The sequence below is a fragment of the Xenopus tropicalis genome, chromosome 10 (assembly GCF_000004195.4).
Source record: "Xenopus tropicalis strain Nigerian chromosome 10, UCB_Xtro_10.0, whole genome shotgun sequence".
Classification (NCBI taxonomy): domain Eukaryota; kingdom Metazoa; phylum Chordata; class Amphibia; order Anura; family Pipidae; genus Xenopus; species Xenopus tropicalis.
In genome coordinates, this window is record NC_030686.2 from 27,631,942 (window position 1) to 27,646,723 (window position 14,782).

Here is a 14,782-nt window from a genome sequence, read left to right on the forward strand (position 1 = left end):
GTGTTCTTATGTACAGCCTGATATTTGCCAGCCTGCAATACAAGTCACTACATCCAGCTCAGTGTTTTTTCCCTCCCAGTTACCTCTCACCTGCACGTTGTGTCTCTGCCGTCCCTTCACGTTTGCAATAACTGGTTTTCTGACCCTTTGCTCTACAGTCTTCTTGTTACATATGAACTTAATGATGGAACAGGCAGCCATAATTCAGCTCTAACCTTTCATCTGTTAAAATCAATATATTGAGTTTTGCTGCTGTCACTGTTTGACACCAGAGTACAATGTTTATTTTACTATTCTGATAACCTTCAGTTTTGTGAAGGCCACATACATTTCTGTAAGATTTGTTTTATTGCCCCATTACTCCCTATTACACCTCCCTCACTTGTTTGATAAAGTCTTTTTATGTAGGGGTTAAACACTTCCACTTGGCTATTATTATTTAAAGGGGACATATTGTGTGAAAACCTAAATATAGGAATGTTTTTTTAAAAAGTAGTGTTTTGGCCTGATAATATTTAGAATGCATGGATGTTGATAATGGAGGGGAGAATAATAGATGTGCAAAAAAATCCACACACCCATAGAAATCTTGATAATAAGAGTGTTTCTATCTTTATCCTTGATCAGCAGTTTATCATTACAGGCTTTGCAAGCTTCTATATAAAAGCCTGGGCTGGGGGCAAAGGGCCTCAGACTGAATTGGTGCGGGGGAAAACTCATATAAACATTAGGCGATATGTCAGTCCTTTATATATGGTTTACTAGACTAATTATATATATATATATATTAGTCTAGTAAACCACAGAATGCACGCCGCCGAACTACAACTTTTCACATGTTCTCAGCTGGATTCTGGGTGTAGTGATTTTGAACTGGAAAGTGCTTGTTGTTATACATACAACTGATTAAATCAGCGGCAGTAAACTGTTCCACAGACTCCATTCGTGCTGCTTGTGCTGCTCTCCGGTTCATGCGGCCTAGAGAAGTGCAATAAGCAATACAGCGCAATGGTTCCTGCTGAGTGTCTCCGGGCAGAAGGGTACGTGCCGCCCCGAACGGCTTCCCCTGCCCTAGCACATTGCCCAGTCATGCTCAGCTCAGCTACTTATTCCTCATTTATAATCCTCCCTTCCCAATGGCTGCCTGCACAACATAACCTTCCCCCAGCAGCGCCGCTTTAACTAGCAGCCTCTTGCCTGTCACACGGGGTGGCGTAATCTTGTTCTCCCTGGCCTCTGATTGGCTGCTTGCAGATCCACTCTACAGAGAGACCGCAGCTCCGCCCCCGTCCCTTGCACTGCCTGCGCTCCAGAGGCCGGGGAGAGTGTGGGAGAGTGTGAGAGAGAGGGGCCGAGAGATGGCAGAGCGCCGGGTGTCCAGGTGGTATTTTGGGGGTTTAGCCTCCTGCGGGGCAGCATGCTGCACCCACCCCCTCGACTTAATCAAGGTATGTTCTAATCAGAGGGGCTGCAGCCGCCCTAACCATGCCTGTGCTGTAAGCATGTATGTGTTCCTGTTGCACTGCTACCAGTGTGCTCAGTGAGTGACAGAATGTGGGTTTAGCTCAGCAGCAGCAGCAGCTGTACAACACTACTTTATATCAGGTAGATTGTTGGGATCAGACTGCAGAAGTTACCCTGATCATTTACCTCTTAGATTAGTGTAACCCAGCCCTTGTCAGACATCTGCAGTTTAAACCCACCTTGAACATTATACCTTTTGGCCAGGGCTCCACTTAGCTCATGACAAGGTTACAGTTGTAGGAAAATATGGATGTCAGCCTTAGTTCCAGGAATATCTAGGAGTGCAAAAAAGTTATTCCCCCCCAATCTCACCTTAGCTGACCTTCAATTTTCATTCAGGTGTATTTATTAGAGCAAATTGGCATTCTTGCCAATCTCACCTTGACTGGCATTCAGGCTGAGCCCCCTGCCAGTGCTCCAAGCCCCCCAGCATGCCAGCCCAATAGTTTAGTAACCGGGGGTGATCCTGGCCCCTGTGCTTTTCCGATGCCCCCCCAAGCTTACTATGCAATTGCACTCTTTGCATTCAGAGAGCTGAAATTCCAATTTTTAAATCTTAAAGTTACCAGTATGGCATTTTGCTGCCCCAGTAACTCGCTGGGTGCTGCTGCCCGAGGAAACAATCTCAACTTGCCTCGTGGCATCAGTGCCCCTGTTAGGAACCAACAGTGTTACCTTTCCCAAATGGGATTTTAGCATACTAAAACTGATAGCCATTTAGCTTAGTTTGGGCTTCTTCATAATTGTAAATTGCAATGGGATACAAAAGCAATAGTACGATGAACTGCTAATCAGTTACCATGGTCATGAGGCTAAATACTTTGTATACACAACAGTTACCCACGTTGCTTATCGCTCAGCGCCAGTGCACAAGTGTTTGTATGTCCCTATAATGATGAACCAGCTAGTGAGTCATTTGTGCTGATGTGTTTTTCTGAACTTTTACACTATGGTTATTTTTTTTGAGGTAAATAAGTGCTTAAAAAGTAGGAGTGGTGTGTTAGGGTGGCAGATCTGTTACAGAGCAATTTGTATTGAATGGGATGGCCTGGTGCTCTTGGGTTTCCATGGCATGTTAGGATTTTTTTTCTGATCATGTTTTATGCCGACTGAGTAAACATATTTGGGCTACTCTACTCAATATGTGGGTGCACTCAGGACTCGATTCTGCTTGTAAGGCCCTATATTGAGTGGATTTCCACCCAAAAAACCCTCAAGAGTGCTTTTGGCTAATATACAGTTTGTGGTGCACTAACTGGCAGATTGCAGTCTTATAAAGAATCAGGTTACAGTCTTGTCGGTGCACACAAATGGAGTGGGTACTGATTGGAGTGGGCCATCAATCCTAAATGATATCCATATGCAGGTTTAAAAATTGCATCGGCCGATGCACCATGTCTGCCAGTGCTTGGTGCATTTTCAGATGAGGGAGAAAAAAGAAGTCTCTGCTCCTCTTTTCTATGTGCTGATCTTTCGTGTTCTTTGCAATAGAAAGGCCTGGTCTGACCATCCATTTGACCATTGGGTCAATCAGCTTGTATATGGCTACCTTTACTTAAATCTGTGACTATTTGTGAAACTGCAACTCCCATCAACTCACTGAAGCAGAGGTGGGTGCTGGAGGCTATAAGTTACTGGTTCAGCACAAACATTTGCCTCATTTACTGAATAACCCCTGTATGGTGAGCAGGCTTATTTCCAGTGCCAGTTTACATAGTTACATAGTTACATAGTTACATAGGGTTGAAAAAAGACCATTGTCCATCAAGTTCAACCCATCCGAGTAAACCCAGCACACAACCTATACTAACCAATCTATACACTCACATACATAAACTATATATATACAACCAGTAATACTAACTGTAGATATTAGTATCACAATAGCCTTGGATATTCTGCTTGTTCAAAAACTCATCCAGGCCCCTCTTAAAGGCATTAACAGAGTCTGCCATTACCACATCACTAGGAAGGGCATTCCACAGCCTCACTGCCCTCACCGTGAAAAACCACCTACGCTGCTTCAAATGGAAGCTCTGTTCCTCTAATCTATAGGGGTGACCTCTGGTGTCTTTGCCTTTTATTTACCATGTACTTTCTGCTTCTCCCCAGGTTCACTTGCAGACGCAGCAGGAGGTGAAGATGCGAATGACTGGAATGGCAATCAGTGTCATAAGGAATGATGGATTTTTGGCATTATATAATGGTTTAAGCGCCTCATTGTTTAGACAGGTAACAGAAAGCTGGAAGGAAAATTTACTTGGCCTGGAATTCACTCTGATCATTGTTGGTCCAAGCAAAATTTTTCTCAATGTAACATATCTACCTATGTGCTATTTTTGATTGCCCATCATTATATCCTCTCGGTGGATTTTTTTGGGTTCAAGTCACCTTTGCAGTCCTCAACTTTATCAGGCCACACTTGGCTGATATGAAGACTGAATATATAGTGACTGTGCTTTTGTGTCAGTAATATAGAACTCAGCACTCACTGCTTCCCATTCTACTTGAGATGTTATGCAGTACTGTTGCATTACTCCCCCTGGTGGTATTGTGACTGTTTCTCACACCACATGTGGTGGCTGACAAAGCAGTTTTGTGACTACCTCTTTTCCCTCTAGACTGTGCACTGTGCTGACACACAAGTCCTGACATTAGCACACACACATAACTACCACACACACCTGTGACCTTCCCACTGTGCTGCACATACAGTCTTTAAAAGTTCACATAAGAGATCCCCCCACCAAATGGCACTTTCTTATATAGTTTATATGCACACCAGACTGTTTGTCACATTGTAATTTTACATCTCCTGTGTGTCCCATTATATTGCCTTGCTTAATGTTATACCTTCAAACTAATAATTTATTGGAGAATTGTTCATACTTATTTCTTTGGGGCATTGATCTACCACTTAATAGATTTTCCTGATTTGTTATCAGGCTCTAAATATTCCTGTATCACATCTCTTTTTCAGTTTCACCTCTTTTGTCATTCCATTGCAGATCACCTACTCACTAACGCGTTTTGCAATCTATGAGACTGCAAGAGATCGCCTGATGCAGGACAATAAGGCACCACTGCCATTTTATCAGAAGGTGCTTCTGGGAGCAGTTGGGGGTGAGGAACTTTAGGCAGAGGAGACAGGGGAAGTTGGTTTGGGGGTGAATGCCAGGGTGAATACTGTAAAGTTGTATGGGTGTATTTTGGCACACAGTAAATGAATGTTACACTACACCATACACAGGGCCACAGGCATTAATCATGGGGAGGCAAACCATGGCTACATTCAGAACCACCACATTTTGCCCAAACCCAATTCGCATCTGACCAAACCGCACTCTCTCAGTTGCAAGCCTTTCTGACCCACATTTCTCACCTTCACGTAACTTGGTGTCCCTCTCTGCCATGGTGCCCCTAACTGGAGTTCCTTTTGTCCTCCCTGATGACACCCCTGACTGTACATCACAAAACTGTAATGTGCACAGAACTAGTATATAGGCATGTACTAGCTTTATACTGGTTAGGAAAACACACACATCCAGTACTTGGCCTATAATTTTAGTGAATAGTTTAATGCCCCAGCAGTTTAGTGTTAAATCAGTGCTGAATGATGCTACTGTGTGGAAGGTGACCTTGGTGCAGCAGGGGCCAAATTAGATGTTTGTGTTGCTGGCATTAGTGCATGTCTGCCCCTGTGGGCAACATATATTAAGCCATGTGTCTGAGTATGTGAACAAAATGTTGATTTTGCACAAATAAAAGGATTTTTTAAGTCCTGTGAGTGCTGGATTCACTTTAGTTTCATGTTTTACATTTACTATACAGCACCCAGGCAAATAACTTTTACAGTCTGTGCCCTCCACTTAGTATTAAGCCATATATAGATATAAGGTCACGTATTTATCCATTTGGTGGATTAATTAATAAATACTTGTCCTTATATTGTGAAAAGATGCAATATATCTTTCATACCCATTTGTATATTCCCATGTTGCCAGTGCTAAGCATTGAGAAAAATGTGTGAGTGAAAGTTATTTATTCCTGGGGGCCATATCTAGGGATACAAAGGAAGGTGTGAACGTTTGACTGTGTGATGGACCCTCACCCTTATTGTTTGCTCTTTAAGGTTTCACTGGTGGATTTATAGGAACCCCGGCAGACATGGTTAATGTCAGGTAGGTCAGCTCATCCTTCAACCTCATTGTGTTTGTTATCCGAAGGGGCCTAGCTAAATGCAATACTGTAATGAGATCGCATTCTACTAATTCTACTGCGTGTGACCTGATGTCATGTGCTAGTATAGAGAAATAGTTAAGCTACATACCAAGCCTAAAGAGCTGGTGGTATGGCCATTTAAACTGCCATAGCTATTTTTGGAGTAGACAAGTGTGTATGATTGTTTTTTTGTTTTTTTTTTCAGCAGTAAAGGAGAGGAGGTTTTGCTTTATGAGAAAAAGTTTCAGGGTCAGTATAACGGTATAAATAGCTGAATTAGCTAATACATATCTGACTAGCCACACAAATTCAAAGGCAAACATTCCCGGGATCAGTTACTATTGCTTGTCAGGCATACATCCCATTTTAAAACCCACCAACAAATTCAGTATAGTATCTTTATAGTGACATTTATAACTGGACTGCCCGTACAGTAAAGAAGCCCCTTGTGTTGATTCTAAATTCTTTTTTTTTCCACTCTCGCACATTTACTACCATACAGACCCTGAAAAACAATTTCGTGATCTGATTCCATTTATAATCAAGCAGTAGGCAGTATTAATCAGTTTTAAAAATGCTATAGGTAAGATTAGTATTTCATGGTGCACTATTATTACTTTTTTTTTTCAGAGCATGTCTAGGTAGGAACATTCAAAATTTATTAAACATGACTGTATGTGATAACATTTGTGTTTCCCAACCACTGGTTGTCTGTTCAAGTTTTCTTTTTCATAGAGAAAATTGGAGGCTAATGTACACAGGCCTCAAATGAAAATAAACCGTGTCATTACTAAAGCAGAGAAGTCTGACTTGCAATAGGATATAAGAGTACTGAATAATTTTTAGACGCATCTGCAGTGTCAAAACAAGTGTCAAAAACAAGGTTACTGAGATTCCCAGTAACAGTATGTCAGGGCCAGACAGCCTTTCTGACCTGGAAGGAGGGGCTTAGGACAAAGCCTAAAACTGAGGAACATGCTACAGTAAGCAGAGAACCAGTAAATCAGAAAAAGTAGACAATTTAGACTGCAGCCAGGAACTCAGAAAGTGAGACCTACAATTGTCATTAAACTGGGTCTTTGAAGTGTTTTTATTTTAAACTGGGCCCCATGTCAGAGCGTCATGATGTCATGTGGAGGTGCATCATTGTACAACACTGGAGGGCTGAGCTCCACACACATTGCAGGTCAAGTGTATAAGTGAAAATGGTCAAGGCCTAGAGACATGCAGGAGGGGAATAGATAGATGTTTCTTTGAAGGCTGGCACAAGATGATTGACAGTCCCAGGTTATCGACATGCTAGTGCAGGGGTGGTCAGACTTTTTCCATTGGCGATCGACCGATGACTCCTCCCCCAAGATGCAGCAGACCCACACAACGCGGTGTACGTATGCATTCACGCCGCACTTCCACATCCCCCAGCTTCGTCGTGGTCCACCAGAAATCCACGGGGGGTCGACTGGTGGGCCGCGATCGACATCTTGGCCACCCCTGTGCTAGTGGTTACCAACAAAATCTATAGAGATGCTTTCTACTGTAGTACTAATAACTCATTTACAGCGTAGGGGTCCTGTGTACTGTGTTGTAAGCGCATAATAGCTGTTATTCTAAAAAATTACTAATTTATTTAATTTTTGTTTGTAGGATGCAGAATGACGTGAAGCTGCCAGCACATCTAAGACGCAAGTAAGATGGTGGGGGCCCTGATTCAGCTAAAACCCCCAAGATTTTTTTTCCCCTTTACTCAGGGGTGCCATTTGTTAGGAATGTTGCTCCTCTTTGGAAACAAAGATATGCACCAGCCTGGGGTTCCATTAGTCTAAGTGCCACACCAGGCCCGTGGTCCTCTTTGGAAGGAATTAAACCATGGTTCATTTTTGCTAAGCATTTTTATCATACCCTTTTTAGCTAGGGTTCCGCTGCGCCCACTAGGCCTGAGCATGTACAGTATAGAAAAGTCAGAAAATGTACTGAGCTGCTCATGTGTTTACTGGTCACCTGTTTAAATGCATGTAGTACAGATGTAGCAATGGATTAGGCAGTTTCAATGCAGAGCAAGCAGAATTGAAAGGCACCACTGTGGAGAGTAGTCTGGGTAGTAACAAAGTCCTTAGGGTTTCTACCTCTAGTGGTCTCTACAGCCGACTTGAATCAGGGAGAACACTATGGGGCTGATTTACTTACCCACGAACGGGTCGAATGGAGTCCGATTGCGTTTTTTTCGTAATGATCGGTATTTTGCGATTTTTTCGGATTCTTTACGAATTTTTCGTTACCAATACGATTTTTGCGTAAAAACGCGAGTTTTCCTATCCATTACGAAAGTTGCGTAAAAAGTTGCGCATTTTTCGTAGCGTTAAAACTTACGCGAAAAATGCGCAACTTTTCGCGTAAGTTTTAACGCTACGAAAAATGCGCAACTTTTTACGCAACTTTCGTAATGGATACGAAAAACTCGCGTTTTTACGCAAAAATCGTATTGGTAACGAAAAATTCGTACAGAATCCGAAAAAATCGCAAAACATACGAAAAAGTCGCAAAATGTTCGTTTTCAAGTCGGAACTTTTCCAATTCGGGTCGGATTGGTGGGTTAGTAAATCAGCCCCTATGCCTGAATTCTCTGTTGCTGTTGCGTTCACTTCTCTGAGGCAACAAAGCCTGTAAAGGCTCCAACCAGGCTATCTCTCCTGGTTGGAGCCAGAAAGTTTCTAAACTTTCCTAGAATCTATCCTGCATTAGCTAATTCTTGTTCATGGGGCCCTGCTCCCCAACTTCTCCAAAGGTAATGGTCCCCCTGGGGTAAGAAGGCTTTACTGGGGCCTTGGTGAGTCAATGCTCTGTGGAATATCCACCAGGGACTGGATCTTCCTAACAGGAAGGCTTTGTCCCTCCCCCCCCAAAGAAGGTAAAAACAAAGTAAGCTTTGTCAAAAAGGTCTATGTAAATACAGCCATAAGCACTCACAGAAACGAGTCCTCTATCAAAAGAAACACAGGATTTCCTCCATTTGTCTCCTTTTTTTAAACATGTTATTTGGTATCTGAGTCTGTGCAGCTCTCTCCTCCTCCCCCTTCCCTTAGGAATGTGTAATCTGAGCTACCAACAGCAAGAGCTGCAAGCAGGAAGCTACTTAAAATGGCAGCTGCTGTCTTAAATAAACGGAGGGAGCTTCTAGGGCTGTTTACTCAGGTATGAGAAAGCTTTCTGCAGAATAAATGTAGCATTCTAGTTGGCACTAATGTGGCAAATCTATTGGTAGTAAAATGCCAAAATGACTTTCCTTCTCCTTTAAGTGCCTGCAGAATTTCCTGGGGGGATCTAGGAAAACTACATATAACTTTTTTTCAGGACAACCCAAGCTTTCTGTAAAATACCATTCAGCGTTTACATGTGCAGATTTCATGTCCGGAGAGTAGCATAGGATTGTGAAAATGTTTTCAGTGAAGATAATGCTCTTCCCATTTGTTGTTTGTAGTTATGCTCACGCCTTGGACGGCATGTTTAGAGTCATCAGAGAAGGTATGATGATGTATAAATGATTATTGTGAGACCTTCATGTTTCTGAGTTTTTAAAAAATGTTTAATTTTTTTTAATCTTGATAACTTGCAACAGAGACAGAAGAGTTCTTACTTATATGTATTTATTGTGCTTTTCCATTACTCGGATTACCTTAGGGTAGCCAATTGTGTAACTGCTAGTGTTTGGCCTCGCAGCAAAACTAACTGTGCAATTCCCACCCCCTTTTCTCAAAAAGATGCCCTGATTCTGCATCCCCCTGTTGTTATGCATTTGATATTCTTAAAGTTGGAGCTCATTACTGTTCTAGTTGTGGGGATATTACCTGAATGATAATCCTTTCCAGTTCAGCCTTCATTAAAGATAACCGACAACGCATACCGATACACTCAATAGGCAATAGTAGGACTTATTGTCAAGAGCCTCGTTGAATAGGCTTTTTTCTAAAATGACCATTTCTTTCTAACTTGGTGTTAGCATAAGGGTTTCTTACACAAACTCTGGGGAGAGTCTCTGTGAAGTAATATTCAGGAATTCCTAGGGATTTACAGTATTACATTAGCTGAAAAATCCTAAATGTTTTGGCTAAGCTGAGAAATAAACTGCGATCCACAGGCAAAAAATGTACTTCTAAGCGTATCCTAGCCTACCAAAGAACTCTTCAAAAATGGATGAGAGCATTGTTGGTGGTTTAATATATTGGACATTGAAGGCAAACAACCCCTTTAAATAGTGTGCACTTAACATATTAATATTTTCTTTTCCTGGACTCATTGACTATAAGCAGAGAGCTCTCGCCACTGGGGTCGGGAAACCTGTGCCCATATTCCATAAATCAACTTGAATACTGTGGATAGCCAGCAGCAGCAGCTGAGTGAAATAGTGAAGGAATATAATCACTAACAACAATATTCTCTAGTAAAGAGACCACAGTGTACTTGCAGAAGGCATTAGCAGAATCTTTTCCTCTCGAAAAAAGAAAAAAACACAGAGAAAGATACTGTAATACAGATGCACAATACACAGACAGAGTGTTACAACAGCCCCATAACATACTCTCCACTCTTTGAGTTTAGGATTATATTTGTAGCTCTATAGGGCTCAGCCTTAAAAGGCCTGGATAATAACTTTTCCCCATTTGCCATTTGTGAGGTTGGATATATGCTAAATACACAGATTTGCAGGTAAAGAAGGGGGGTTTTTAAGTATTTTCATATATTGGCTTACTTTTTTGTACTGTACTGATGTTGCTTTTGTATCTTTTCCTCCTCTTTATGTCTTTTAGTGTTTAATTTTTTTAAACCTTTAATGTACCCAGACAGCATTATATAATCTTTCTTCCTTCCCTAGAGGGATTCAGAAAGCTCTTCTCAGGGGCCACTATGGCATCAAGTAGAGGAGCTTTGGTGACAGTGGGGCAGGTAAGTATTAATACTGATAAAGGACAGCTTGCCTTGGGTGCCCTTCCAACTTGGCCTGGCACTGCCTAACATATTTATTCTCATCTCTTAAAATCTAATCTTCCCCTGTTGTCCTTTTGCATATGCTTCAGGCTAAAGCTGGCCTTACACATGACAATAAAATTGTACATTTTAGTTTAATATGTGCTTGTCATTTGTGACCCCTTTCTCTTACCCTCTCTTTTACCTTTCTACCACAGTACATTGGCTCTGTCCATTCACTCTGTCTCAAAACACACTCTGTTACTCTGTTATATCTGTTACATACCACACAAATGTTAGGCTTGCTGCCCTCGCATCTAATGTGAATGTTTCTTTTATAGTTGGCTTGCTATGATCAAGCAAAGCAGCTGGTTCTAAACACTGGATTCCTGTCTGATAATATATTTACCCATTTTCTGGCCAGCTCCATTGCGGTGAGTACACAACACTAGATCTGCATGGAAAGAAGGATGGAGAATTATCTTAAGTGTGATACATATGTAGAACTATAATGATAAGGGAATGATTTTGTTCCAAGTAAACTCTTGTGTTGATCTACAGGGAGGATGTGCCACATTTCTATGTCAGCCCCTCGATGTTTTGAAAACACGTTTAATGAATGCTAAGGGGGAGTACCGGGTGAGTATTATAGGATGACTGTTTAATGTCTGTGTGCCTCTGAATATTTTTGTTTTTATGATTTATTCCAAGCCCTTTTTATATTCTGTGCTAATAAAAACGGTTTTGTGTTGTAGGGGGTTGTTCACTGCACTTTGGAAACTGCAAAACTGGGACCACTTGCCTTCTATAAGGTACATTTCTGGGCAGAAATGTAACAATGCAAGAAGATAGCTAATGCCATTATAATTTACAACTAGTGGGACATTTATATAGGATTTATAAAGCAGCTGGGGGATAACAAGGGTACATCTGGGATATTTGTCATTGGTTTATACAGGCAGCACCAACTTTCATCTGCATTTTTCCCTCAAGGTAATGGCCAAAAGTGTAACGTTTCTAATAAATAGGTTTTGATATTTCAGCCACACCCATTCATTTAAGGTGCATAAAGTCCATGCAATCTCCAGAGGAATATAATTATATATTTGCATCTTAAAAGCAAATTAAACCATTAAGATTTAATTCATGAATTCTGTCTTTGGCCTCCTTTCACTGTGAAAAGACTTTAGTGTATTGTCCTAAACATGTACTGAGAGCAAAACACTGACCAATAAAATAGCAGTTAGTTACCACTGTAGGATGTTGGCTGATTCCTTACCATATTGGATACTGTGCAGAATTCATCAGGGGCTTTTAGCAAGTAGTACACTGACAGCAGCCCAGAGAGAACTGTTTGAGTGGAGGATATTGCATAAATAGGCACACAGTGCTCAAACATATTACTGAAGTTTTTGAAAGAGGTGCTGTAATGTATGAAAATGCACCAAAAGTTTATTTATATCAATTTAAAAAAGCATACATTGAAAACAAATCCTAATAAACCCATAAAGTGTCTTCATAAAGGGAAACATTTACAAAAAAATAAGCATTATTGTTTTTGCTACAGAATTTGCTTTTATATCCCTATAAGAGAAATATAAAAGGAAACATTAAAATAAATGTAATGGATATTAGGGTTCATTTACAAGAAAACTAGAGATGCACCAAATTCAGGATTTGGTTTGGGATTCGGCCAAGAATACCAAAACAGTGGATTTAGTGTGTCCCTATAGAAAATGGTTGCACAAAATCACAAGCTGTTGTTGCTTATAAAAAGGTATTTGTGTTAAAAGCTGCTGTTTGCACTTCCATATAGTTGTGCTCAGCACTGTTCAGCCCTTCCTGCCTCCTGTGCTGTGCGTCTATTGACACAGGGGGGCCCTGGTACCACTGTCACTTCTAAAGTTGGAGGTAGCTCCAGGGTTTACACAGTGCCCTGCATCAATTAATCTAGCGCCTAAAGATTGGGCATGCACATCATTTTGACTGAATGCTGAATGCTGGGAGTGACACCAGCCAGAAGCTTTTTAGCTAATTTGTGTCTGATTCATGAATCCGCTATAATTGCATCATCCTGCAGTTACACTGAAATTATAGGAAAGAAACCGTTGTGGGGAAGCGATTTGCACATTTTACTTGAGGGTAAAAATAATAATAGGACCCCTATTATTTTCCCACCTATGCACATATGAATTAAATAGTAGATTCCATGTTGTTTGATACCTTGTTCCATTATAGTAGTTATGTAGAAGGAAAACGTGTGACTGTTTTTCATACTTTTCATGTCTAGCTCTCCATATTAACTTGTCTCCCTTTTTTTATTCCAGGGCTTAGTACCAGCCGGGATCAGGCTTATTCCTCACACTGTTTTGACCTTTGTGTTTCTGGAACAGCTTAGGAAATATTTTGGGGTCAAGGTCCCAGCTTAATACTGGAGGATGGGAGGTTCAGAATGCCTCTACTTTATTTTGCATCAACCAAACAGTATATGTTTATGTATGTTTTATGTTAGGACCACCTTAACCCCTCATAAATACTGCCATTTTGGGGGGATTGGTTAGTACTGTGTAGAAATAGGGACTTTTTTATTTTGTGCCAAATATATAGTCCATGAGGTTTGTTCTAGGTCCCATGTCTCATTTATTTCCCTTTTGAACCAAATACCGGCACCCAAATATAATTGCAGAAAAAACATCTAAGGGCGATACTTGACTTTCTGCTACCTCTGGGCAAAGCTGGTGGCAATGTAACCCCGGGGTTAGATACTCCACATGCACTTCCATTAGATGTAATAGGGGGGGCCTTGGTCTGCCAGCCTGCTGTTGGGGGTGAACATGAAATAATGTTTCTTAATATTAATTATTCTGCTGATTATATTAAAAAATCACTGACCTATTAATTTAGAGCATTTAGTAATAATCTAGGGAGTTTCTCAGAAAGGCAAATAAGATTCTTGAAAAAAAAGAACACTGTTTAATAATGTGAAAATCTTGTCTATGTGACTGTAATATAATAAATGAACAGATTTTTTCATGAACTTTGTGTTTTTCCTTTAACCAACAGCATACACTGGAAGTTGCAAAGTTGCAAAGTTATAAAGTTACAAGATCATTTTAAAACTATGGAACCCCTTAATAACCGCAAGTTGCTTGGCAGCAACTCTTATCAAACTGCTCATTTTTAACCTTTACCCTGTGATGCTTTTTAAATCTGTGGAAAAGATTTAATTCATTGGCTGGGGGGGACCATTCCAGGTACCAGTCTCTGCTCTCTGTAGTCATTTCCCTTTTAGATCCTCTGTACATATTTGTGACACATGGACTTTCTGATTGGTGGTTTTGTAAACACTTTCCCATGAGAGTAAAGATGGATGCTCTGGCAATACAGTATATGGTACCTAGGGCAGGATAAGCCTAGAATATGGATCACCAACACATTTTGTAATAACTGTATATTTGTATTACTGCATATCTACACAGCAGCAATTGTGGGCTGACATGTTGTAGCACAGTGGGACACTCAGATCCCAGTTAGCGCTCCCTTTGGTGTCTAAATTATTGCCTGCTGAGTACTTCTCAGATACTACAGAAAGACAGTCTTATTGGTCAGATGCAGTAGTGTGGATGTTGAGTAAACAGATTCCAGACACTCAGTACATTTACAAACCCCTAGATGATTTGTCCTTTTCCATTCTGTATAGACTTTAAACCTATGGAGTGGTGTAACAATTAATTAAGATTAACTGTTCTTGAGACTTTCAAGGTTACGCTGAACATTAATAATGTTTAAACAATGGTAAGGCTTTCACTATAGGGATCTTTTATCACCAAAACCCAAAGAGTAATCCACCAGTTATTTCTCCAGTACCTACTCTGTTGGGACTGCATACATTCACTCCCTGTTCTAACACTGGGAACTGGACAAGACTGACCCCACATTACCATGTTCTTCTATACAGAGGCCTATGATAGGCTACAGAAAAAGCAAGGAATTTGGGGGAATAACTTATAAAACAAGATTTGCCATCTACCAATAAGCCTCAGAGTTGCCGGAATAAGCTGATTGGTTTAAATGTGTG

General features: G+C 40.8%; 1 protein-coding gene across 1 annotated transcript; it reads left to right on the top strand.

The window, feature by feature from the left end:
• Positions 1-1,298: 1,298 nt before the first annotated feature.
• On the top strand, positions 1,299-13,741 carry slc25a10 (solute carrier family 25 member 10). The gene is made up of 11 exons (NM_001017018.3): positions 1,299-1,448; positions 3,637-3,756; positions 4,533-4,647; positions 5,657-5,705; positions 7,390-7,431; positions 9,221-9,264; positions 10,613-10,683; positions 11,046-11,138; positions 11,266-11,343; positions 11,460-11,516; positions 13,032-13,741. Exons 1-11 carry the CDS (start codon positions 1,359-1,361, stop codon positions 13,131-13,133), a joined length of 861 nt encoding a protein of 286 aa, NP_001017018.1. The 5' UTR covers positions 1,299-1,358; the 3' UTR covers positions 13,134-13,741.
• The last annotated feature ends 1,041 nt before the right edge of the window (positions 13,742-14,782 follow it).

Bases quoted from the DNA above. Each gene is read 5' to 3' on its own strand.
- slc25a10 (NM_001017018.3), top strand. From the start codon at position 1,359: ATGGCAGAGCGCCGGGTGTCCAGGTGGTATTTTGGGGGTTTAGCCTCC. The intron at 4,648-5,656 runs GTGAGGAACTTT...TTGCTCTTTAAG, and splicing joins GCTTCTGGGAGCAGTTGGGG to GTTTCACTGGTGGATTTATA. The intron at 11,344-11,459 runs GTGAGTATTATA...TTTGTGTTGTAG, and splicing joins ATGCTAAGGGGGAGTACCGG to GGGGTTGTTCACTGCACTTT.